Source organism: Pinus tabuliformis, chromosome 6 (genome assembly GCF_031772625.1).
Source record: "Pinus tabuliformis cultivar Carrire ecotype Pingquan chromosome 6, CPIR1, whole genome shotgun sequence".
Taxonomy (NCBI): Eukaryota; Viridiplantae; Streptophyta; class Pinopsida; order Pinales; family Pinaceae; genus Pinus; species Pinus tabuliformis.
In genome coordinates, this window is record NC_142292.1 from 310,952,420 (window position 1) to 310,979,999 (window position 27,580).

At 38.8% G+C, this 27,580-nt stretch overlaps 1 protein-coding gene across 1 annotated transcript in view; it reads right to left on the minus strand.

Moving 5' to 3' along the window:
• The window catches only part of LOC149258549 (Isochorismatase family protein), a 263,248-nt gene that overhangs the window by 111,699 nt on the left and 123,969 nt on the right, over nt 1-27,580 (minus strand). Inside the window, exon 4 of the mRNA XM_089415503.1 lies at nt 15,896-16,012. Coding sequence (XP_089271629.1) covers nt 15,896-16,012 — 117 coding nt within the window. The remainder of the gene's footprint in view (nt 1-15,895; nt 16,013-27,580) is intronic.

Here is a 27,580-nt window from a genome sequence, read left to right on the forward strand (position 1 = left end):
GTGACCAAACTTGAAGGGGGAAAAGGTGTTGGAAGCTACAAGTTTTTGTGCTCTCGTGGTTTTCATGGAGGAAAACCATATAGTGGTTGATATACCCGTGTGAGGAGGCATCTTTGTGGGGTCTTGGACAGTGATGACAAAAAGGGTGTCGTGGGGATACAAATTTGCCCAAACGTTTCAACTGAACAAAGAAGAAAATACATCCAAATAGAGGAGGTTGCACAACAAAAAAACAAGAAATAAAAAACTCAATTTGAATCAAATGCAACCTCTAGATTTGGTAGCTCATCTCCTCATGGTACTTCTGCAACCTCTGGAAGTAGAGGGATTTCCTTAATGTTGCTGGGAGGGATGATGTGGATGGAAAGATAGAATGGTTTCTTTCTGCTTTCAGTGTACCATTCAATGTGCTTCACTCTCCCTATTGGCATGATATGGTTAAGGCCATCAATGAAGCTCCAAAAGAATACAAGAGCCCCAACTATGAGAAAACTAGAACAATCTTATTAGAAAGAGAAAAAGCAAAGGTTCAAAGAGCCTTGACACGTTTTACAAATGAGTGGGTGGATTGTGGGGTATCCATTGTATCAGATGGGTGGACAAATGTTAGAAACCAACATTTGATAAATGTTCTTGATGTTTATGCTAGTGATGCAGTATTTATTACATGTCATGACTGCTCCTTCGTTAACTCAACTTCCGAAAACATTGCAGATCTCCTATTGCAATCAATCAAAGATGTTGGTCCTAAAAATGTGGTTCAAGTGATCACTGATAATGCAGCAAATTGTAAGGCAGCAAGAAACATTATTGAGCATACTCATCCACACATCTTTTGGTATGGGTGCTTGGTGCACACATTGAACCTTTTGATGCATGATATTGTGAAGCATAAAGAATGTGGATGGATTAATGAGCTTTACAAGAGAGGGAAGCAACTCATTAAATTTATCACAGGGCATACAAGGGTAAACTACTTTTATGGAACTTACTCCAAGTTGCAGTTGCTTAAACTTGCAAAAACAAGATTTGCAAGTTATTACCTCACCTTTAGGTGGCCAGTGAAAGTGAGACAAGCTTTAACTAATATGGTGACCTCTGAATCATGGGAGGAAATTAACACTGATAAAGATGGTGCTAATGTAGCCAAGGACACCATTCTTGACATGTATTTTTGGTCACAGATTAAATATGTTTTGCAATTCACCAAACCAATTTATTACATGATCAAGTTTGCAAATTCAGATCGGCCAATAATTGGGGAGGTGTATGAACAAATGGATAGCATGTTGGGGCAGATTAAAGACATTGTTGAGCCTAGAGATATCACCTTGTACAATTATATTCATGCAGAGGTGGAAAAATGATGGGATATGCTAAACGTTCCATTGCATGCCTTAACATATGTTTTGACACCTAAATACTGTCATCCATCATGGCTTTCAACACCAGTACGTGGGGGGGCTGCAAGAAAAACCAAACCTAGCTCCAGAGGTTCTATCTGGTTATATGAAAGCATTGGATAAATTAGTCCCTGATGAGGAGTTTCCATGGTACGGAAACATTTGAGAAACTGTAATGACCCGCCTATAAATAAAAATACGAGTATTAGCATACATACGAGACCTCCATATGATAGCTACATATGCATGGACCCGCATGTATCGCACTATATATAAACTAGTTACTACAGGAGGAGATATAAATTAAGGTAATAAGTTAATACCACACCAGAGTATCATATATATGTAAGTCCTTAAAACCAGCAGAAAATATTAATTTTGAAATAAAGATTAAAATTACAATTTAAAATTAAGAAAATAATAATATAATAATATAAATTAATTAAAAAGTATAAATTCAATAAATTTAATTAATTCATTAAAAAAGAATATAATAAATAAACTTTATTAAATTAAACCATGGATTCAATAAAGACCAACAAAATCAAATGAGATTTGATTTCATAAAGTACACGTAACCAAAATTTTGACACGGGGATGAGGAGAAAGCAGTGGATGAGGAAATAAAAGAAGAGGGAAAAATCAGTTTGCGGGGGGAGCAGCAGAGTGGAGAATAATTTTGGATACGAGTCTTGATTATACTGAAGTTTTTGGGCACGGGGGAATCAGACTGCTTCAATTGAAAAGCTTTCTGAAACTAAGTACCTAGGTTGTACTTAGTTTGGCAAGGAGGTTTTGGCCGTTTAAGTAGCGCAGTCGAACAGGAATTGTAGCAGAGCAGAGCGGACAGATTGTCAGCAAAGCAGACAGGTTAGTATTCAATAGATTAATTATTTAAATTCTGTATGCAAGATTTCATGTTTTGCTATTATAAAATCTGCGGATGAATGGGTTATTACATTTGGTATCAGAGCACAAGGTTTAAACCCTTTTGACCTTACGGACCTTACACCCACTTGCATTTTCTGCCCTCTTAGATTTTCAGGCAGACCGGAATTTTGTTGGCATAGCTCCACAACTGTAGAAATAGTTTGCCCTTGCCTTCATTTTCTAAATAAAGTTGTGAACTGTAGCTAGGACTCAGATGCAATAGTCTCAGCGTTAAACTAAGCATCAGAGGGAACTTGAAGCCTCTTTTCGAACAGTTTCAACCCAACGTAAATATTCCGCCGACCATTAATGAGCAAAAATATTCCGCGTATCCACATCCATGGACGGGGCATAAGGAAGCGTGCACACCAATGGAGTGTCCATTACCTCCAAATCCCCCTCTAGTATTCTCACAATTGTTCCCATTGAAGGCCTCATCGTCGGGTTGCTCTGAATGCACAACGCCGTCTTTATCACCCAACATGCCTCCTCCATCTCCTCTGATCTATTCAATTTTAATCTGTCGTCAATCAATTCATCCATTTTTCCTTGCCTCGCTTATGGTAAGCAATGGAAGAAAAAAAAACTAGTGATCCGAATCCTGAGTATTATCAACGTTCTTAATGCCCCTTACTATTTCCAGAAGCACCATTCCGTAGCTGAACACATCGGTCTTGGATGTGATTCCCGACTCGGAAAGCCACTCACGCGCCATATATCGGGCATCCCTCTCACCCGCGTCACCACGCGGCTTTGCAGATCTCTGTTCAGAGACCTCGCCATGCCGAAATCAAAGACTTTCGCCCTGAAATTCTCATCCAGCAGAATGTTCTGAGGTTTGACATCAAGATGTAAAATACAAAGTCTAGCCTCAGATCTGCGAATCGCTATGAGCCAACAGAGCGATGAATCGCAAGGAATGGTTACCCTAGGCGTTATGCATGAGAAGCAAGTTGTTGGATGCAACATCGCCAAAAGGAGAGTGGTCGACGAATTCAAAACACCCATCATCTGTCAATGCCAATTGTGAAACGTCCATGGTGTAGTTAAATTACCGAAATGTTAAAAAAAAATGGTGTAGTTTCAATATTGATTGAGTTTGAAAATTTAATTTAAATTTTTTTTAGAGGTTTTCAAAATATTTAATAACTTAAGCAGTTAAAAATATATATACATATATATATTTAATGATCGTATTAGTGTTTTGAGATTTAATGGATACATATTTTGGAATATTATATATATATATATATATATATATATTTTACATGATTTACTTTGTTATTTAAAGCATTTTAAGTTCTAGATTTATTTAAATTTTGATCTTTAACTTATTTTATTGTTTGAAAATTAAACGTTGTGCAAAATCAATTTACATCCGTATTAAAAGTTTAAGTTAAATTTGTAAAAATATGAAATACAAATAACTAAATGTTAAAGTAATCTTAAGAATAAAATTTATTTTGGGTAAAAAAAAAAAAAAATCACTTTTTGTTGGTGGATTTGGATTATCAATGTTAGGCCATGACGACGACACAATTAATATGTAGAAAACGAATCATATAATCGATTTTCCCCTGCTCCTTTGGGTGATTCAATTGGGTCAGTATGGATTGTCAGTGTTTAGTGTTTGACTATGATGCATGGGTCTTCATAGAATTCTTAGGCATTAGGATAGAATACTTTGCATTAGGACAAGGAGGTCGCGAGACCACCCTCCTTGACCTCGGTACCAGTAAGACCTGCCTAGCAGGTAAAAATAGCAAAAATAACTATACCCATTTGTAAACTTAAAATTGCAAATTATACGTTAAATATGAAAGTATACTTCAAAATTTTTACAAATTTTATTATGTATACAGGAAACATTATTATGTATACAGGAAACACTACGATGGTAAGGACATATCAGCGACGACGACGTGATCGAGCAGCATCACCGTCATTAATGCCACCACCATCGTCATCACCATCTCCATCGCCACCACCATCATCATCGTCTCCATCGAGACCATCATCAACACCAATCGTTCCAGCACCAGAGTTGACAATAATAATGCACTCATTAAAAGCCTTCTTGGAAACATTAAAAGGATCAACAATGGCTAAGACCAAAGAAAACCTCAACCCTTAGCAACCAATTCAGCAGAACCAAAGAATTTTGAGTACAAAATATCAAAGGAAGATATTTCAAGGGAGCTACAGAAAATTAAACTCCCAGAATTTTCAAGAGGACGAGCCGAAGAACGTGTTGAGGCATGGTTAGAAAGAATGAACAAATGTTTTAAATTAAGAGAGTACTCTTCTTCTTCAAAAACAAAAATTGTTGTATTTCAATTAAAGGAAAGTGCCTTGATTTGGTGGGGAAATCTGGAAAAACAACTACACCTCACAACGGATAATGTTCCGTGGGAATTGTTCGAGGAAAGATTCCATGCTAAGTATTTACCTCCATATTTTCAAAAACAAGAAGTCGGAGCCTTTCATACATTAATTCAAGGTAATAAATCACTGGAAGAATATGAAATAAGGTTTATGGAGCTTGTGAAATACATTCATTACTTAGATTCTGATGAACGTCAAGCTGAACGCTTCATATTTGGGTTAAACCCTCGCATCAGGGCCTTGGTTAAGATGTGGAAACCATCATCAGTAGCCGAGGCGGTAGAATGTGGCCGCTATGCAAAAGATCATCTAGGAACCAAAAAGGATGTCAAGCCAGCAAAACCTCTACAATTAGGGTTTCCAGGAAAGACTCCCCGAAATTTCTTCAGGGGAAGTAGCTCAAGACCAGCTTATGGTAATAGGTTTACCCCAAGAAATGTAGGAGCAAGAACTCCCATGGCAGTGAATACTCTAGCCACTGAATCATCAAACACAAGTCCATGGAAATCTCGTGGAACTGCTAATAGAGGAAGAAATTCGAGAGGAATCGATATGAGAACGCGAAGCTCTTTATCTAGAAACTTACAATATGATTCAAGAGGACTGACCCAAGTTAATTGTTGGGGATGTGGAGGACCACATTTTCAACGTGATTGTCCAGAAGCTTCATCAAGTATATTACAAAAGGCAGAAAAAGAACCAATATCAAATACCCAAGGAAATCATAGAATCCATGCAGTAGTCAACAACAATCATGCAGCACATCAGTCCACTGTAGTGGAATCCTCAGGTATTATTAATGAAATAAAATTCAAAATCTTATTTGATACTGGTGCCACAGATAGTTTCATTTCGTCATATGCATTAAATGAATGTGGGCTGGCAGCTAGCAGGCAAAATGATTTCAGACAGGTAGAAATGGCTTCAGGAGAACTCCAATCCGTAGACTTATGTGTGAATCAATGCAAAATTGATATAGGGTCTGTTCGACTAAATTGAAAGTTTATGTCACAACCCTAGGAACTTATGATCTTGTCATAGGTATGGATTGGTTAGAAGCTCATCAAGCTTGGGTAGACTATTATGGGAAAAGAATTCTCGGTATAAATGATGAAGGAGAGGCGATCCAAATTCAAGGTATCAAGAGAAAAGTATCTTTACGCTACATATCAGCAATGAAAATGAAGCGTTGCTTAAGGAAAGGTTGTCAGGCATATGTAATTCAAGAAGTAAGTAAAGAAAAAGGACCATCCTTAGAACAATATCCGGTGTTAGCCGAATTTCTAAATGTATTTCCAAAGGAACTACCAGGATTACCCCCCGAAAGAGAGTTAGACCTCACAATAGAATTGAAACCTGGTACTCAACCAATCTCTAAAACACCTTATAGAATGACAGCTCCGGAACTTCAAGAATTACAAATTCAATTGAAGGAACTATTGGATATAGGACATATTCGACCCAGTGTTTCACCTTGGGGTGCTCCTGTAATTTTTGTCAAGAAGAAAGATGGATCCTTAAGATTATGCATAGATTATCGAGACTTGAATCGAGCTACAGTAAAGAATCGATATCATATGCCTCGAATTGATGACCTCTTCGATCAAATGAAAGGAGTTGCTGTCTTTTCAAAAATTGATCTTCGATCAGGCTATCATCAGCTAAGAATTTCTGAAAACGATATTTCTAAGACTGCATTCCGAACACGCTTTAGACATTATGAATTTACTGTGGTACCATTTGGATTAACTAATGCACCAGCAATATTCATGAACCTTATGAACAACGTTTTTCACAAATATCTTGATCAATTTGTACAAGTTTTCTTAGATGATATTCTTATCTATTCCAAGAATGAGCAAGAACATGAAGACCATTTACGAATAGTATTATCTTGCTTCAAAAAACACCAATTATATGGAAAGTTATCCAAGTGTTCTTTCTTTTAGGAAAAGATTCATTACTTAGGTCATATCATATCAGGTGAAGGGATCTCAGTAGACCCTGAAAAGGTAAAAGCAATCATGGAATGGCCAATACCGAAAAATGCACATGAAGTACGAAGCTTTATGGGTTTAGCCGATTACTACCGAAGATTTATGGAAGGATTCTCCAAAATTGCAAAGCCGATTACAACTCTTCAACGTAAAAGTGTTAAGTATGAATGTACTGAGGAATGTAATAAAGCATTCTCTGAACTCAAAAGACTACTGACCAGTGCACCAATCTTAAGAGTCCCTGATATGGACAAAGATTTTACGGTATGTACTGATGCATCCAAACATGGGTTAGGTGCAGTATTAATGCAGGATAGAGGAGTAATAGCGTATGTCTCAAGAAAGTTAAAGCCTCATGAAGAACTCTACGCTATTCACGATTTACAGTTAGCCGCTATAGTACTAGCTTTAAAGATTTGGAGACACTATCTAGTGGGGTGAAGTTTTACGCTTAAAAGCAACCATCAAAGTCTACAATATTTATTCACCCAAAGAGACTTGAATGCTAGACAAAAATGATGGAGTGAATTCTTAAGTGAATATGACTTTGGAATATCATATATTATAGGAAAAGAAAATGTAGTGGCAAATGCTTTAAGCATAAGACCCCAGATATTCTCTCTCATACCTATCAAAGTAGACTTAAGACAACGAGTACTAGAACATCTCATAAAAGATAGCTGGTATTTAAAGGTAAGATCTAGTCTTGATAGTAAAAAGCCAAAAGAATCTAAGTATGAAGGATATGAACTAGACGATGATGGAATCTTACGATTTCATGGAAGGATGTATATTCCTGATAATAGGGATCTTCGAGACACCATCCTTAAGGAAGCCCATAGAGCAGTATATTGTGCACATCCTAGAGTAAAGAAAATGTATATTGATACCAAGAAATTATTCTTCTGGTCAGGCATGAAACGTGATATCATTCAATTCGTTGCAAGATGTTTGGAATGTCAACAAGTAAAAGTTGATCATTGTCATCCAACAGGTCTCTTACAACCTCACGATATTCCTATGACCAAATGGGAGATCATTTCTATGGATTTTATCATTGGGCTACCTCTTACTTCTCAAAGACACAATGTTATTCTGGTGGTAGTGGATAAATTAACGAAAAGTGCCCATTTCATTCCCGTAAGAGATACTTATGAAATTGTTGGCGTAGCTCAAGTATTCATAAATGAAATTATCAGATTTCATGGAGTACCTAAGAATATCATATCAGATAGAGATTCACGATTCACTTCAAGATTCTAGATTTGCATGCGGTCAGCCTTAGGAAATCAACTAAATTTGAATACAACTTATCATCCTGAAACTAATGGGAAAACAGAAAGGGTAAATCAAGTACTTGAAGATATGTTGAGGATGTATGTTATGGATCAGCAATTACACTGGGAAAAGTACTTATCCTTAGTCGAATTTGCATAAAATAACAGTTACCACAGCTCAATCAGAATGCCTCCATTTGAAACATTATACGGTAGACCTTGCAAAACACCATTAAGATGGGACATGTTAGAAGATCGGGTGATAGTAGGACCAGAATTAATCCAAGAAATGGAGGAGCAGGTAAAACAAATTAGACAATGGTTAAAAGAAGCACAAGATAGACAAAAGAGTTATGCTGATGCTCACAGAACTGATAGGAAATATGAAGTAGGGGATCAGGTTTTCATCCGCATCAAACCAAATAAAAGCACTATTCGATTCGGAAAAGGGACAAAGTTGTCACCTCGATTTATTGGACCATTTAAAGTCATGGAAAGAGTTGGACCTGTCGCCTATCGTCTTGCACTGCCACCTCACTTGCATAAAGTTCATAATGTATTTCATGTATTTGTATTAAGGCATTACATAGCTGACCAATCTCATAACCTTCAATGGAAGGAACTGCAGGTATCGAACGAAGGAATCATATCGGTCGAACCATTACGTATACTAGAACGTAGAGTTTGACAGCTCAGAAATCGTCTGGTAGACCAAGTTAAGGTCCAGTGGGACAAGTATAGTCCTGGATCGGCTATTTGGGAAGATACGGAAATCATATGTCAAAAATACCCCAACTTGTGTCAATTTTGAAGAACTTTAAACCATATTTTGTATATGTTTACTTTACTTTAACTCAGATACTCAAAACCATTTTGGAATGATCACATATAAACGTGAATTTTTATGATATGTTATCTGCTTAATTCCACTGGTACGTGGATACCAAGACGGAATATGTCATTCAAATTAGTCTTACTGAATTATAGATATCAAAGTAAAGTTTTATATTTGATTAACCTTGCTATAAAATTTAAATCATGAATTCTGATAGGAATTAAGATAGTATAAATTTTGCTTTATTTATGCATATCAATGAGATAGAAATAAAAGAACGATTACAATTTCAATATGAGAGTCGATAACATGAGCAGGACATGACGAAATATGTTGTACTAGAGATAACATGTATAAGCTATACAGAAATTGTTTATTTTATGTATATACTAATGCATATGTTATAATATAAGGACAAGTGTTTATGTTGCAGCTAGTATTGTTACTAAAATGGCCACGTGATGACAAAAACTTCAGTATAATTAAGACTCGAACTCTAATCCCACAAGGAGGGGTGGAGGTATGGCCCACCATTTATCCTCCAGAAACCTGGAGTCATGGAAGAACTGTGCAAATCACGCTCCCCTAGACGTGTGATGATGACTGCCAGATGCCTACTGGGAATTCAGGTTGATGTAATCAAGCTGACACCCTTGAAAGTCTATGAATGGTTAATCAGTATAGTTGACACCGTGGCATACTCTAGTAGAGGATGGATAGGATGGAAGCGGAAGAGATTAGGAAGGATAGGATGATTCTAGAATAGCTTGGGGAGCCTGGTCGGGGTCAGGCTTAACTATTAAAATTATAAACCTATCAACGTTCAAAATCACAAATTTTAAAATGTCCTCACATTAAACAAGTATGTAATCACGGAACATAGTCCTCATATAACTGCACTAATTACTAAAATAATAATACACTATAATCACTAATATATTTTAATATAATCCTAACTTCGGGACGAAGTTTTTGGAAGGGGGGATGTATGTAATGACCCGCCTATAAATAAAATATGAATATTAGCATACATACGAGACCTCCATATGATAGCTACATATGCATGGACCCGCATGTATCGCACTATATGTAAACTAGTTACTACAGGAGGAGATATAAATTAAGGTAATAAGTTAATACCACACCAGAGTATCATATATATGATAAGTCCTTAAAACCAGCAAAAAATATTAATTTTAAAATACAGATTAAAATTACAATTTAAAATTAAGAAAATAATAATATAACAATATAAATTAATTAAAAAGTATAAATTTAATTAATTCATTAAAAAAGAATATAATAAATAAACTTTATTAAATTAAACCATGTATTCAATAAAGATCAACGAAATCAAATGAGATTTGATTTCATAAAGTACACATAACCAAAATTTTGACACGAGGATAAGAAGAAAGCAGTGGATGAGGAAATAAAAGAAGAGGGAAAAACCAGTTTGCGGGGGGAGCAGCAAAGTGGAGAATAATTTTGGATACAAGTCTTGATTATATTGAAGTTTTTGGGCACGGGGGAATTAGACTGCTTCAATTGGAAAGCTTTCTGAGACTAAGTACCTAGGTTGTACTTAGTTCGGCAGGGAGGTTTTGGTCGTTTAAGTAGCGCAGTCGAACAGGAATTGCAGCAGAGCAGAGCAAACAGATTGTCAGCAAAGCAATCAGGTTAGTATTCAATAGATTAATTATTTAAATTCTGTAAAATTCTGTATGCAAGATTTCATGTTTTTCTATTATAAAATCCGCGAATGAATGGGTTCTTACAGAAACTATATGCTTAGCACTGGTCCATTTGGGAGCATGCATGCAATTAGAGATCGAGAGAATTTTTCTTCTCTTGAGTGGTGGAACATGCATGGAGGTGCTACTCCACCTCTAAAAACTTTGGCATTGCAGGTGCTATCACAAGTGGTAAATACTTATTCTGCAAAGGTGTTGGAGCTCTTATTCTTTCATCCACGGTGTTAAAAGGAACAGATAAAATTTAGAGTGGGCAGAGAACTTGGTTTATGTTCACTACAACTTGTGGTTGTTGTCCCATTATTGTGACGATGCAAAGACTAATAAATACCTTAAGGTTTGGGACAGAAATCTAGAGGAGCCCAATTTGGAGGATGGAGTGTTGTGATTAGAGCAATTAGAGGATGCTCTTATCCAGGATGATGATGATCGAGTTGAGATGCCACCCCCATCTGGTCCCTTGGTTCCCAGGTTCCATGCTTCAACATCGATAGTAGGGGCTTCATCTTCATCAGTTTCAGTGCCACAACTTCCAGAGCCACCATCTTCTTCATTGCCACCACGTGGATGCTCACGTATTGTTCGTGGTGGAAGGAGGAGAGATTAGTAGATATATTCACAATTTACTATTTTTGTCATAGATTAGACTTGTAGGCTTGTTGTGAATTTTAACTTTTTTGTCTTACTCATCCTAGTTCAGTGTGTGCTTGAGTCTTGGTGGTGGCCAAGTGGCTTATTTTGTAAACATTATTATTTGAATTTTGGACATGACTAATGTTGACAGTTGCTCACTTGTTAGATAAGTTACTTGAATGTTTGATGATTTTATCTTCTAAATGTTTTATGTTTTATAATATGCTTAAAATTTGATGTATGTTTGTAATTGCTAGAATCTAGATGGTTGATGCTCGAATAATTAATCATTGATGTACAATGGAATCATGGATGCCATATCTATCTTGATTTATGTAAAAATATGCATGTTTTCATGTCTTCTACAACTAATTTGGTATTTGGAATTTTTTTTAATATAAATGCAATAAAATTATAAAAATATATATATATATAGTAGACACTTCACTTCCTAGATTTTTGGGGAATGACGCTTCCGCGTCACCACTTCCAAAAAACTTCCTCACTTCATGCAACATTGTCTCCTACACTTGAGGTCATGCTAGTACTAGCGACTTTACTAGATCCTTGTGATTGTCCTTGCGACTGCCCCTGTTGTTGGACCAATGGAGCTTTTGTTGGCTCACTCTAGTCATCTGTTGGCAACTCATGAAATCTCTTGAAGGCTTTGTCCTCCATGAACTTCACATACTGTCTCACGATAATCTTCTTGCTGCTATAAATATAGATCTTGTATGTCTTCAAGGCTTCGCTATACCCAACGAATAACCCCTTCTCTACAGTGTGATCCAACTTAGTGCATTTTTCATCTAGTACATGGCAGTAAGTTATGATGTCAAAGATCTTGAAGTGACTTACTTTTGGCTTCTTCCCTAAGAAGACTTCTTTTGGTGTTATCGTCCCTAATGCCCTGTGAGAAGCCCTAATCTGTATATACACAGTCGTGTCACATGCCTCTACCCATAGAAACTTGGGTATGTCCTGGTCATATAACATAGCCTTTGCAACTCCAATATAGACCTGTTCTTCCACTCTACTAGTCCATTTTGTTGTGGATTGTATGGAGTTGTCCAATCCCTCCTGATGCCTTCCTTCGTACAGAAGCCCGTGAAGTCACTATCTGTGTACTCTCCTCCGTTATCTGAGCGAAGCACCTTGAACTTCTTTCCTGTCGCGTTCTCTACTAGAGCCTTAAACTCCTCGAAGCAACTGAAAACCTCATCCTTAGTCTTCAAAAAATAGATCCAAGTTTTTCTGGAATAGTCATTGATGAAGGTAACGAAGAATCTTTCATTTGAGGTGGGAATTCTTAGAGAGGTATAAGCGATCTTTGTACCATAACGAATCATTTTTCTAGCTAAATGTATCAGATGTACTAGAATCGACTTGCTCTTATAATCTCTCGCTAGAGCTTCAACGACCACAATTAGATCCTTATTGACAGCAAAGATCATCTTAGATTTGATCCAGGTCATTTTCTAGAAGTCTCTAGAGCATGAGTCGATCTCCTCAATTAATTCACTTTAATTAATCAATTTTCCTATGCTAGACTTAGGCATTTTTTAATTATTGATCATTTAATTTAATTGAATGGTCTCTAGGTGTTTTCTCCCGAAACCTTTTATGGGTTTTGGAGATCTCGTGTTCCTTAGTCTCTTAGATAGCAATTGAAACTAGAACACCTATCTGATGCTACCAAATCAATCAAAGACAACCCTCACCTCTAGAATTCTAGTATATGCACAAACATCAAAACCTTTTATTTCTTCATGCAAAATGTGAGCCTTGACATTTGTGGAAGATCCTTTGTAGGTCTTTCCAAGCATACATTTCACCTCCATTCACATGAAACCCCACCACCCATTTGTTGGAGCTTGTTAACATACTTCCAAAGAGGATAGTATTCTAGCTGCGTGTTTGCTTTAGGAGCTCTATGGGTAGTAGAAATGACACTTCGAGAAGGCACAAATGCTTCAAAAACAGTGTATACATCTACTCACCAAATAAATCTGCTGCCCACACCCCCATTCTTGATGCCCATAATCATCCTCTAGTTGGAAATACACCAAAGCTTGCTCCCAATACTCCAAAACACAAGTAAAATGGTCGCTGCCACTATAGTAAGCTCTTCTTGCTGATGAAAGTGTGAGGCATGAGTGAATGAAATACTTTATAGAAAAAAGTGGTTGTTAGGGTTACCAGAGAATTCTTAAATTTTTTCAAATAAAGTAAAATATTAAAAACCAATTAATTAAGTATATGGAGTGATTCAATATTTCTTTTAATGGTTAATTAACTGTTTTTTTTTGCCACCTAATGATCCCACACCCTTTTTGGGCACTTGGACAAACCCACACAGCAAAATAAAGGATGTGGAAATGGCTCAATTTTGCATTGAAATGGCTAAGAACACTGCTAGCCATACCATGTGCCATTCCAAATCGGAAAACATTGTTCGGTATGGCCAGTGGCATTTCCAGGCCATTTCATACCCCTTTCAGTGTTTCCAGTTGTTTTGGGCATCGGTATGCCAACCAGGGGGCATTTCATGCAACATAGGTTCAATATAATATATAAAAAAAAATAGTAGCCCGGTATAAATGAGATGTCTAACATTTGTGCTTATAAATCAAAATATTAAAATAAATTAAATTCATACCAAGCATTAATATATATAGAGAGAGAGCACCCGGATGCGGGTGGTATTAAGACTCATTTATGACAAGCCGCATAACACAGGCAGCTGGCCTGGCAGACGACAGGTGGATCGTTTGCAGGGTACGCGTAGCAGGTGGGCAAATGGACTTAAGTGCAGGTGAATTCAATTCCGGGCAGTCTCGAATGTTGGTCTTGCAGTCCGGCATTAATGCAAGCATGCGTGATCGGCAGATAATTTGGTTTATAGTCATGGATCTGTTCACTACGCCTGTTTCAGTCACTGGAGCGTTTCATAGCGAGGCAGAGCTGCTTCAGTACCCCTGTCTGGCGTTCCGAATCTGGCTGTTAGCGTGGATTTGTAAATTCTTTGAAGCTGTCTGCGTTCCTCAGGTAATAGATTTACTTTGTCCCAATCCCTCTGCTCGTCAATTCGTGCTTCTGAAGATGCCTCGACGTCGAGGTGTTCCCCGCAGAGGCAGTCATACCGGGAATAGAGGCCAACCTTCTCGCCCTGTTCCTCAGAATGTTATCCCTATTGCCTCAGCATCCCCTTCTTCTCCGCCTCTGGAACAAGCTAGGCCCATTCCGAATAATTCATTCCAGACCTCCAGATTCACTTTTCAAAGCCGGCTTAACAGGCCTGTTTTGACAGCAAGTATCACTATCATTCTCGCGGAGGAAGACAGCAACCAGGTCAGCTCGGCTACAACTACCCCCTCTCAATCTCAGGGAGACAGTGTGCTTCTCGGGGACCTGACAGGGATGGTGTTCCAGGCAGACAACCAGCAAGATGTTGGCCATGTCTCGGAGGTGCCGCAACAACCCGTGGATCCGGCTCAAAGTGATATTCTGCCTTGCGGCCCGACTCAGTGTGCAGGCGGTATTTTAAATTTGGTGACCACTCCTGATGGTGGCGCACCAGCATATGATGACAGTGGTTTTGTGACCTGGGTTGCCTCTTCCAGCCAGGCGGACAAGGAAATGCCGGATTCACCAAAGCATGCAGATTAGAACTGTTTCCTCACTGCCGGGTGGTCTAAGCAATTTTGGTTATGTGTCGTCAATTTTGAGGTTAGATGTCTCTGTCTGGTTCATACTCTGGCTACAGAGTGTGGCCAATGTCATTCCAGTCTCTGTTTTTTGTTATAGAAATGGCTATGATAGTTGCTTCTCAGTTTTTGTGGTCAATGAAGGGCATGACGAACTCAGTCTGGGCAATCTATTTCAGTATGTCAGGGCCCGAATTAAAAATTTTGTAGTATGTTTTGTAAATTCGGCATTAAGCCTGAACTGTAAGGTCTCTGAGTTTTTGGTAGAGGAATGGCCGCGGCCTCCTCTGAGGTTCTAACCTCTTTGTATATACTTTTTATTTTTCTTTAATAGAATTAGCATTTACGGAGAAAAAAAATATATAGAGAGAGAGAGAGAGAGCGCACACACACAAACTGGGTAGATCCATCTTAACTCAGATCTTTTATGAACCAAAATATTTGCATCTCAAATTCTTCTTTATCCCTCTTGGTGGTTAATAGATCCGGAGTTAAGATGGATCTACTATACTAATGCTTCAGTAAGTGGTTGTTAGGTTATCCAAACTGATTTTCAGTTTCAGATTTTTATTGTCTTCTTTTAAATATGAATTGTATTAGTCTGAAGGGTAATTATGTTTTCTGGAAAGCACAGATTTTTTTAAGCTATTTGCTCTACTATTGAGATTGCAAATTGAGAGTACTGTATATAATACTATCAATAATGGGAGTATTTATACATAAATAAAAGAATTCTTCACCAAAAAGAAAAAACGGAAAGCAAACTGCAAAGATTTAATTTGAGACAAATTATGAAATGAAAAAGTCTTCAATGGCATTTTCATGTATGCCATACAGAAATTGTAGATAAAAGTGCAAGGCATATGGCATGTACCTTAGAGATAGACCACTTCAAATAGAAAATAAAAGAACTGATGCTGTCAAATTTAAACCTCACAGAAGATGTTAAAAAGTAAGGTGATCAAATACAATACCAGCATGTACTTCAGGTGTAGCGGCAGCAGTAGCATCAGCTAAAACTATAACAGGGAAATAATTATGTGCTACAGCATCAAAGACAGTCTGCCTGATACAATTTGGAGTTTGTACTCCTGCAGCAACAAACAAACAAGCATATAAGTTTCTAATGATCAGTCTAGAGTCTAGAGGTACAGACAAATGAACAGTTAGAAATAATCTTCTAAATGTTTTGTGATTTAAATGAAAACTCAGGTTCATCCAGATATATATATATATATATATATGGAAATGTTATTGGGGAAACTGTCCAAGTGCTTCATTACATTTCATGAATAATAAACAAGGTAATGCTGCCAGAGTACATGTAATGACCCATCTACCATTACAAACGAAATGTGAATTATTAGCATGCATATGATAGTGACATATCCATGCATCGCCTGCACTGCACTAGTATTCATATTAAATTATGAAGAATTTCCAAGCATAGGATAAAAGACATAATTGTTGAAAATACTAAATAAATACCTAACTCGCAAAAATATATTGAAATATGTATTTTAGTGTGTGTCGGCATCATAATAGGTAACCATAAAATATTATTCAAAATAAAAGATTAATACTCTATACTATACAAAATTAAAATGGAATATAATTTATACGAATAAATGAAAAGGACAATTATAAATTTAAAAAATGAACATTTAATAAAGATACTATGCATGTTATACAAAATTAAAAGAAAGAATATTAGATAAAGCAAACAAAAAAAGGAATATAATATGTTATTTTTACCTAACCCAACCAAATCATAAAGGCACATTACAACATTAATATTATGGAGGGCAGTTGATAATATATGCACAGGTTCCAAAAGTAATGGTAAACTTGTCATCTTAAGGGAGACCACTGCCTCTAATTATAAATGTTTTACCCTCCTCATGAAGCCAGCACAAAAGAGAAGCAAACATGCAATTGACTAAAAGTTCGAGAAGGGCCCACAGGGAGAAATATAAGGGGAACAGAGCCGAAGTTTTTAGGAGGGGGGAATTTTCGGGAGAAGGAAGGAGAAAAATTTCAACAGAAAGTTACAGAGTCTAGACAGTAAGGACTTTGAAGTTTTTGGGCACGGGGCTAGATTGCATCAATTGCGAAGTATTCTGGAACTGAGTATGTAGGTTGTACCCTGTTTGGCAAGGAGGTTTTGGTATTTTGGTAACGGAAGCAAGTTTGGAGCTACGACAGCTCAGGATCGACTTCAAACGTGGAAACTAGATATGTATTTGTGTATTAAATTGACATATTATGTTTTAAAATATCACTGTCTGAATTCTGAACATCAATTGTGTCCAATTCTGTCAATTTCTGAATTTGGGGTTCTACAACTAATATCAGAGCTAGTCTTCAAACCCTGGGGATCTTACAGACACTAGCAATAACTAATTCTTGTAGCATTGCATTAGTATCCATCGATTAAATTCAAGCTACAGCCAAGTTAGCTCCATACTGTAAGTCTGCTCATTCTTTACAGTCCAGTATATATTCTAGTTAAGGTCCAGTTTGCTCATTCTCCTTGTCTGAGAATGATCAATAATGCTCGTCAAAATTAAAACTCTTCAGGTATTCAACTAGGAAATTATCGAGTCGTTTTATAGTAGTCGGTCCAAGTTTAATGATCAAATCCACAAATTTTGTAGCTCTTTGTTTCTCATTTTCCTTAACTTTAGCAATAGCATCATCTAATGCAAGACTAAGTGCAATGTATAAGCAATCCAATAAAGCCTCGAGCAAACAAGAAACAATAGCCAAGGGTCTCTTTCTAAATATGCAGCGATGGATTTTGGATCATATCACAACGGAAGCGTGTCTAGCTCCTCTGAACTTCTGTTATTACTATTATTTACTCTAACAACAGAACTACCAACATTGGCTGCAAGGGTAGTGGCAACAACAATTAGAAGAGAAGTTGTACTGGTATTTATAATACCCATAATTAACTTGTCGGGATAAATCCACAATGCGCTCCTTCTAGCCAAAGCATGGCTAGAAGGAACGAACAGATGTTTTGCGCTAAGAGAGTACTCTTCTACCTCCAAGACGAAGATTGCCATCTTTTAGTTAAAGGAAAGTGCCTTGATTTGGTGGGGAAATCTGAAAAAACAATTACACCTCACAGCAGATAATGTTCCCTGGGAGTTGTTCAAGGAAAGATTCTGCGCTAAATACTTGCCACCTTACTTTCAAGAGCAACAAGTTGGGGCCTTTCATATGCTAGTCCAAGGTAACAAAACAATGGAAGAATATGAGATAAGGTTTATGGAGCTTGTGAAATATATTCATTATCTAGATATTGACGAACGTCAAGTTGAGCGCTTCATATATGGATTAAATCCTCGAATCAGGGCCATGGTTAGGATGTGGAAGCCATCATCAGTAGTCGAGGCAGGTGAATGTGACCATTATGTAGAGGAGCATATGGGGATAAAAAGGGATATCAAACCAATAGAACCCCTACAACCAGGGTTTCCAGGAAAGACTCACCGAATCTTCTTTAGGGGAAGTAGCTCAAGACCACCTCCTTATGGTAATAAATTTACCACAAGAGGGATAGGAGCAAGAGCTCCCATGACATCTAATACTATAATTGTTGAATCATCAAACACAATTCCATGGAAATATCGAGGAACTACTAATAGAGGAAGAAAGGTGAGAGGAAGTAGCACAAGAGGACGAAGTTCCTTGTCTAGAAACTCACAATCTGACTCAAGGGGACCATCCCAGGTATTGTTGGAGATGTGGAGGACCGCACTTTCACCGTAATTGTCTGGAAGCCTCGTCAAGTATAATGCATAGAGCAGGAAAAGAGTCATCATCGAATACCCAAGGCAATCATAGAATCCATGCAGTAGTCAACAATAACCAAGCAAAACATCAATCCATTGTAGTGGAATCCTCGGGTACTATTAACGGTATAGAACTCAAAATCTTATTTGATACTGGTGTAACTGATAGTTTCATTTCATCATATGCATTAAATAAATGTAGGTTGGCAGCCTACAAGCAAAACTATTTCAGACAGGTGGAAATGGCTTCAGGAGAACTTCAGTCGGTAGACTTAAGTGTTGAGGAATGCAGAGTTGACCTAGGGACCTATTCGACTAAGTTAAATGTTTATGTCACAGCACTAGGAACTTACGACCTTGTCATAGGGATGGACTGGTTAGAAGCTCATCAAGCATGGGTAGACTGTGACGGAAAAACAATTCTTTGTACAAATGATGAAGGAGAGATGGTCCAAATGCAAGGTATTAAGAGGAAAGTATGTTTACGCTTCATCTCAGCAATGAAAATGAAAAGTTGTTTAAGAAAAGGTTGTCAGGCACATGCAGCTCAAGAAGTAAGCAAAGAGAAAGGACCGTCCTTAGAACAATATCTAGTGTTATCCGAATTTCTGGATGTTTTTCCAAAGGAACTACCAGGATTACCTCCTGAAAGAGAGTTGGATCTCACAATAGAATTGAAACCTGGTACAGAACCAATCTCTAAAACACCCTACATAATGACAACTCCTGAACTTCAAGAGTTACAAATCCAACTGAAGGAACTACTGGATATAGGACACATCCAACCTAGTACCTCACCTTGGGGTGCACCTGTAATTTTTGTCAAGAAGAAGGATGGTTCCTTGCGGCTATGCATAGACTATCGAGACTTAAATCGAGCTACAGTAAAGAATCGGTATCCAATGCCTCGAATTGATGACCTCTTCGACCAAATGAAAGGAGCTTCTGTCTTTTCAAAAATCGATCTACGATCAGGTTATCATCAACTAAGAATTAAGGAAAGCGATATCTCTAAGACTGCATTCTGAACACGCTTCGGGCATTATGAGTTCACTGTGGTACCATTTGGGTTGACCAATGCACCAGCAGTGTTCATGAACCTTATGAAAGTTGATTTCTGGTAGCATCAAATGTGCTCTAAGTCTTAAATTTTGCAGGGGTGCTTGGGCACATGTATTCCAAAGAACCCAGAAAGTGTTTGGGGAAATTCCACCTAGAGACAATTTTATTAAAATAATTAATTATTTTTAATGGGTCCCTAAGTCTAAACTTAGAAAATTAAAATAATTAATGGATATTAATCTAACTGTGGACGTAACTTCTAGAAGAAGAAGAGGATCAAGCAGAAATGATCTTAGCCATTGATTAGCTTCTAATTTGGGTCGTTGAATGTCAACGAGGAGATTATTTAAGGAAGCTTGAGGGTCATTTGGAAGACACATAGAGAGTTCAGAAGATCGAATTTCTGAAGCAGAGCAGTTGTCAGAAAATAAATTCAAAGTGAGCTTTTGCAGAGGGGAAGAGGGAGTTTTGGTTGGCGGATCTTCTCCGGATCCAAGAATACTCAGCAAAGAGGCAGAGAGACACACGAGGAGGCAGCGCAGAGGGCAGAGAGGGTGACGCAGAGCCGGGAAGGGCTCACGTAGGCCCCACGCATAGCAGCACAGAGGCCTCCAGCGCAGAAGTTTGATTTTGCTGAGGAGGCTGGCATTTATGAGCCGGAGGGCTGAAAAGGCTTCTGAAGGCACATATATTCTAAGTTCAACTGTGCAGGGCCTTAGAGGTTGACATAGGGCCCACGCAAGGGCAACGCAGAAGTAGTCGGGGAACTCGTGGTTCAGCTGTCGGATCAGCCGGGCCTTTCAGTGTAGAGTGAGTTAATCTCACCAATTTCTTCTGCTAAGTGATTTTCTCTGTAACTGGATTGTCGGGAGGGCATCCATTAGTTGTATTCATAAATATGTCAGCTTAATAATAAAAACCCTAAGATCTGCTGCATCGGTTTTCCTACATTGGGTTTTTCCGGGGACGTTTGTTCAAAAACAACGATGCCATTTGTGTGTATCTTTCTCTATTGTTCAGTGTCTTGTTTCAGCATATTATTTAATTGGTGCAGGATGCGATGTATGTATTTCGATGTTTGTCATGGGAAACTGCAAATAACATGTTCATGTAAATCTAACAAGAAGAAATATCATTAGTGTTGCAGTAGGAATTCCCGAGTTTAAGGAATTTTCACAATGAATAGTGTTTTCCGCAAATATCTCGACCAATTTGTACAAGTCTTTTTAGATGATATTCTCATCTACTCCAAAAATCAGAAGGAGCATGAAGAACATCTGCGGATAGTATTATATTCTTTCTTTCATAAGAAGATTCATTGCTTTGGTCATATTATATCTGGTGAAGGGATCTCAATAGATCCTGAGAAGACAAAAGCAATCATGGAGTGGTCGATACTGAAAAATGTGCATGAAGTGTGAAGTTTTATGGGTTTAGCCAGATATTATTGAAGGTTTGTAGAAGGGTTCTCAAAATTTGCAAAGCCTATCACAACCCTCCAACGTAAAGGAGTTAGGTATGAATGGACTGAGGAATGTCATAAAGCATTCTCTAAACTTAAAATATTGTTGACCAGTGCACCAATCTTGTGAGTCCATAATATGGACAAAGATTTTATTATATGTATGGATGCATCCAAGCAAGGATTAGGTGCAGTATTAATGCAAGCCAGAGGAATAATAGCGTATGCCTCAAGAAAATTAAAGCCTCATGAAGAACTCTACACCACGCACGATTTAGAGTTAGTCGTTGTAGTACTAGCTTTAAAGATATGGAGATACTATCTGGTAGGAGAAGCTTTATGCTAAAAAAACGACCATCAAAGTCTAAAGTATTTGTTTATCCAAAGAGACTTGAATGCTAGGCAAAGACGATGGAGTGAATTCTTAAGTGAGTATGACTTTGGAATTTCGTACATTAAGGGAAAAGAGAATGTAGTGGCAGATGCTTTAAGTAGAAGCCCACGAATATTTTCCCTCATACCTATCAAAGTAGACTTGAGGAAACAAGTATTAGAATGTCTCTAGAAAGATAGTTGGTATTTGAAAGTAAGATCCGGAATTGATAATAAAAATCCAAAAAAATCTAAGTTTGAGGGATATGAACTGGAAGATGATGGAATTTTGCGATTCCATGGAAGGATGTACATACCTGATAGTAGGGATCTCTGAAACAACATCCTTAAGGAAGCCCACCAAGCATTGTATTGTGCACATCCTGGTGTAAAGAAAAAGTATGTTGATACAAAGGAACTCTTGTTTTGGGCAGGCATGAAACGCGATATTGTCCAATTTGTTGCAAAATGTCTCGAATGTCAGCGAGTGAAAGTTGACCATTGTTATCTAGCAGGTCTCCTACAACCACACGACATTCCAATGACCAAATGGGAAATAATTTCTATGGATTTTATCGTCGGCCTACCTCTCACTCCACAAAGGCATAATGTCATTCTGGTTGTGGTGGATAAATTAACTTTATTCCCGTAAAAGATACTTATGAATTTGTTGGCGTAGCTCAGGTATTTATAAATGAAATTATAAGATTTCATGGAGTACTTAAGAAGATTATATTAGATAGAGATTCACAATTTACTTCAAGATTCTGGACTTGTATGCAGTCAGCCTTAGGAACTCAATTAAATTTAAGTACAGCTTATCATCTTGACATTGATGGACAAACAGAAAGGATGAACCAAGTACTAGATTATATGTTAAGAATGTAAGTTATGGACTAGCAATCACATTGGGAAAAGTACTTTAGTAGAATTTGCATATAATAATAGTTACCACAGTTCAATTGGAATGCCTCCATTTGACAATTTACTAAAGGATAGAGCCAGAATGGAAGTCATTTTCAGACCATCTGTTCCTGAGAATGTGGAACATTAACAAGTTTTTGATGATGAAAGGCAAACCAAATTGTTTGTTTCCTAAATCACTTCGACGAATTCAAAAGTTTCCAATCTTGCTCTAGGGAAGAAGGATCTAAACTTAGAGGAAAGGATGTGGTAAATGCCACCATGGGAAACATGGTGCCCATGGAATGGCTCTTTGACAGAAACGATGCAACCAAAAAGAGTGACGAAAAGAAGTTGGATGATGGGGAATTCATTCAGGTAAATATCGGTTTTCCTGAGAAGCCAAAAATGGTTAAAATTGGTAAAGGAACTTCTGAAGAGGATAAAAATGTGGTAAATCCCACCATGGTAAACATGGTGGCCATGGAACAGCTCTTTGACAGAAGTGATGCAACCAAAAAGAATGATGAAAAGAAGTTGGATCCTGGGGAATTCATTGAGGTAAATATTGGTTTTCCTGAGAACCCAAAGTGTTAGAAAATTATATATTACGGAGCAATGGAACACATAAAATATTGCAGAAATATAAACACAGAAAACGCACAAAACAAGAGAGACACAGATATACGTGGTTCACCCAGTTTGGGCTACGTCCACCCCGAACAGCCAGTCCTTCCTTTCTATTATCCAGCAAAATGAAGAGACACAACCTGCAGCAAATCCGCTATAATATCCACTGTTTTCTCTCACCTCTCTGTTTCTCGCTCACCGAATACACATCTATCACACAGCCTCAAATACAATACCCTCATACAAAGAGAGGGGTTGCCTTCTAGGGCAAAAAACCCTAAACTAAACATAAGTTCTACCGTCAGATCATCCGCCTAATGAACGGCCCAGATTGACTAGAAATTACTATACTTTTACAAGGCAATTTTACATTTATTTTTGGCTTCGGGGGCACTGCCCCCGAGCCCCCGCCGGGGGACCGCTGGCCCCTGCACCCCCCCGCGTGGAGGGGTGTACAAAAATTCCTGGGGTATACATCCGGCTGAAACAAAGACCTCTGAACAATCATGCTCCACACACAACACAAAGATGGTTAAAATTGGTAAAGGAACTTCTGAAGAGGAAAAGGAAAGTTTAGTCGAATTATTTATCAAATATCGTGATGTTTTAGCCTTTTCCTATGATGAGTTCAAAGGATATCGAAAGGATGTTATTCAGCATACTATTCCTTTAAAAGATGAAGAGGCCAAACCATTCAAGCAAAGGCTTAGGCAAATAAATCCTAAGTTAGCTCCTCTGGTTCAGAAAGAATTGCAGAAAATGCTTGTTGCTGGTATCATCAAACAAACTCGGCATTCATCCTGATGCTCAAACTTGGTTATTGTTAGAAAGAAGAATAGTACTATCAAATTATGTGTGGATTTTCGAAATCTTAACTTGGCCTGTAAAAAAGATAATTATCCGCTACCCAACATGGATAATATGCTACAAAGAATAACTGTGTTTGGTATGATGTCCTTATTAGATGTTTTTCCAATTATAACCAAGTTTGGGTTAAAGATGAAGATCATCATAAGACCACTTCACCACACCTTGGGGTACTTTTGAATATCTCATAATGCCTTTCGGGTTCACAAATGCAAGGGCTACTTTTCAGAGGGCCATGGATTATGCTTTCAAGTAATTAATTGGCAAAATCATAGAAATCTATCAAAATGACCTCACCGTTTTCTCTAAGGATGGTAAAGCTCATATCAACCATCTAAGGCAGGTTTTTGACAAATGCCATGAATATGACATATCATTAAATCTGTCCAAGTCTGTTTTTGGGGTAACCAAAGGGAAATTATTGGGACATATCATTTCCAAAGATGGCATCAAGATTGTTTCTGAGCGAGTTGAGGCTACTCAACAAATTCTATTACCTCATAATCTTAGTTCCCTTCATTCTTTCCTTGGTAAAACAAATTTTCTCAGGAGATTGATTCCCAACTATGCTGAGATTGCTAAACCTATACAATGCCTCTTAAAGAAAGATGCAAAATTTATTTGGAAGGAAGAGGGTAAAAGGGGATTTCAGGATATTAAGGATGCCATTGCCAAAGCTCTTGTCTTGGTTAGTGTTGAAGTTTCTAAGTTTACTTAGTTAGAAACCCTCCATGCACTTCATCTGATTTATTCCTACCTACTTGTTATTTTCCTTAACAAGTTATTTACAATGTAAATACTGAAAATAAACACTAGTGCATGCTCAACATATTACAGATCAACAACTAAAACAAACAAAAACAAACACGCCATATGACACCATTATTTTTGTACTAATGTCCCCGGAAAAACCTAATGTGGGAAAACCGGTGCAACTATCTAAGGGTTTTCTTATTAAGCAATATCATAGTACAATCTGGGTGCCGAAACTGACCTACCCAACAGAGAACTTCCTTAGCAGTAATATCTCTCAGTTTCTGACAAATCTATTGGCTGAAACCCCAGATAATCCTTCCGGCAGCTACTCAGCACCAATCTGCCCCGGAAACCCCAATGTCAGCCTCTCTTTGGACTGCATCAGCCCCTCTCTGCCTCACGCTAGCTTTGCATCACCCCAGATGGGTATGCATCAGCCTTAGGAGGCCCTGCATCAGCCCTCTGGCCCTCTATGTCAACGACGCTGGCCTCTCTGAGGCTCTGCGCAACTCCCGGCTGCCTCTGCGTGGCCCTGCGTGATCTCTGGCTCTGCGTCATTCTCCTTGGCTACTGCGTTGCTCTCCCGGGGCTATCTCTACCCCTCTGTCTCTCTGTACTCAAATGCCCCTCAGCTGCATCTCCCAATCACTAATTCTATCTCTCTTAGCAAACCCCGCTCTAGAGAATAGAATGATTGATCACTCTGGTGTGTCCTCTCCTAGTGATCCTCAAGCCTCCTCTTATACTTTTCCTGTTGACATATCAACGGCCGAGATTAAGTCCCTAATCAATGGCTAAGATTAGATCTGGCTTGATCCATATCTTTTGGACCATTCTAACACAGATTCATATTAATACACATTAATATTTTACTTTCCCTAAGTTAAGACTTAGGGACTCCATTAAAAATATTAATTATTTTAATATCTCCTAATCTGTTTAGAATCTGCCCAAACCCTTTCTGGGTATTGGAGATCTCATGTGCCCCAACCTCTCCACCAAATTTCGTGGCTAGAGTACATCTGATGCTACCCCAAATCAACACTCCCTCTTAGCGGGGACTGTGCTCTAGCAATACTCCTTACTGAGTATTACTCTGATCATCCGGCATCGATACCTGTGCTGATGCTAGGCCTTCCTGCCCAACATCCTCTGCACTACTGCATCCTATACTGCTGCCCATGGTTCTGCCAATGCCACTGTTGCATCTGTACGACAGCTCCCTCTGCAACCGTGTTGCTGCTGGTCTTTTCTCCTAGCACTGCATCCGCACTGCACCTCCTCTCATCATGTTGCATCATGCTGCCCACTGCTGCACTACAACTCAATTACTGAGAATTAAGTAACTGATCTCCTAATCTGACCTCCCTATTGGCCTAGAGACACCCACTGATGCTGAAGCTCCCTCTGCCGCTGACAAGTGCTCCCTCTCTAACCTCTGCGCTGCTGCAACAACTCCCTGCATCTCACATCGTTGCACACCTCTCTGTGCCATCTTGCACTGGTGCAACACTTCTGTGCCTCTCGCACTGTTGCACCCTGCTAGCCTCACGCTGTCTCGGGACTCCTGCACTATAGCTCTCTCTATCGCTCCATCCGCATTCGTCTCTATCCAACTCAGCCAGTCCTACTACTCCTCTTCGGGGCTCCCGTAGCAAGGTCTAATCCAAGAGGCTGGGTACCTCGAGAATCCTGTCCCTCATCGCCTGTAGTCTGCCTAACTACAACTCGATGTCTCCCCACTTGCGCTCAAGTGGTGCGTGTGCACTCATGGCACAGTCATCGTCTGTCAAAACTTCCTTCTTTGCCCGTGCTGGCTTTGCCTTAGTCTCGGAAGACTCTCCGTTACTCTTCTTCCTCGGACACTGGGTCGCATAATGACCCAACTCCCCACAGTGGAAACACTTGATCTTGGAGAGATCTTTCTTCTTTCGCTTCTCCTGCTTTCCCTCAGATGTTAGGGCCACGTCTTCCTCCTCTTGCTTGACTTTGATCCCCTTGCTGCTGCTACCCGTCTTCGACTGCCGTCTGATCTCTTCCTGGCGAAGAGTTGCCCACATCTCGTCCCAAGGTGGAAGTGTCCCTCTGCCCAGTATACTGTGGACAAATATTTCCCAGTCTTCTGAGACAACATTCAGGGCTGTCCTCACCATCAGCCCATGATCCGGTGTCGCCCCTATAGCAGTCAACTGATCTCGGATCTCATTCAATCCTCCGTGGAAGGTGTCAATCGGTTCTCCCTTCTTCATCTAATACGACCTCAACTGATTCTCAAGCAATATTCTTCTCTGCACAAAAGTATGTTGGTACAGCTTCTTGAGAGCCTCCCACATCTCAAATGTCGTTTCCTTATCGGCTATGTGTGGTACTACATGATCCTTGACCCCATCAAGGATAATGCTCTTGTCCCTTGCCATCAGCTCCTTGTACCTGTCATTATCTTTGGGGTCGCCTAGGATAGCTATTACCTTCAAAGAGAAGTTCTTGACACAATTCTTGTCAAGTACGGATAAGATTCTGGCCTTCCAGACTGCGAAGTTTGACGCTCCGTCCAGTCTATCCTGGTCTCTTACTCCGTGTAGTACCATGATGCTCATCTACTTCCCTCCTGGAAGTTCTCTGTCTGACTCCTCTGAGTCTCTACTTCCCATCTGGAAGTTCTCTTCTGGACTCCCTCTGAGTCCTGATTTCCCTCCTGGAAATCCTTCTTCCGCTGTCGAGATGCCCCCTACTCTGATCGTCTTGTGCAACCGCACCACTGATCTGGGTTCCTCCGCTAGAAACCCTCGGTAGCAACTCCTATG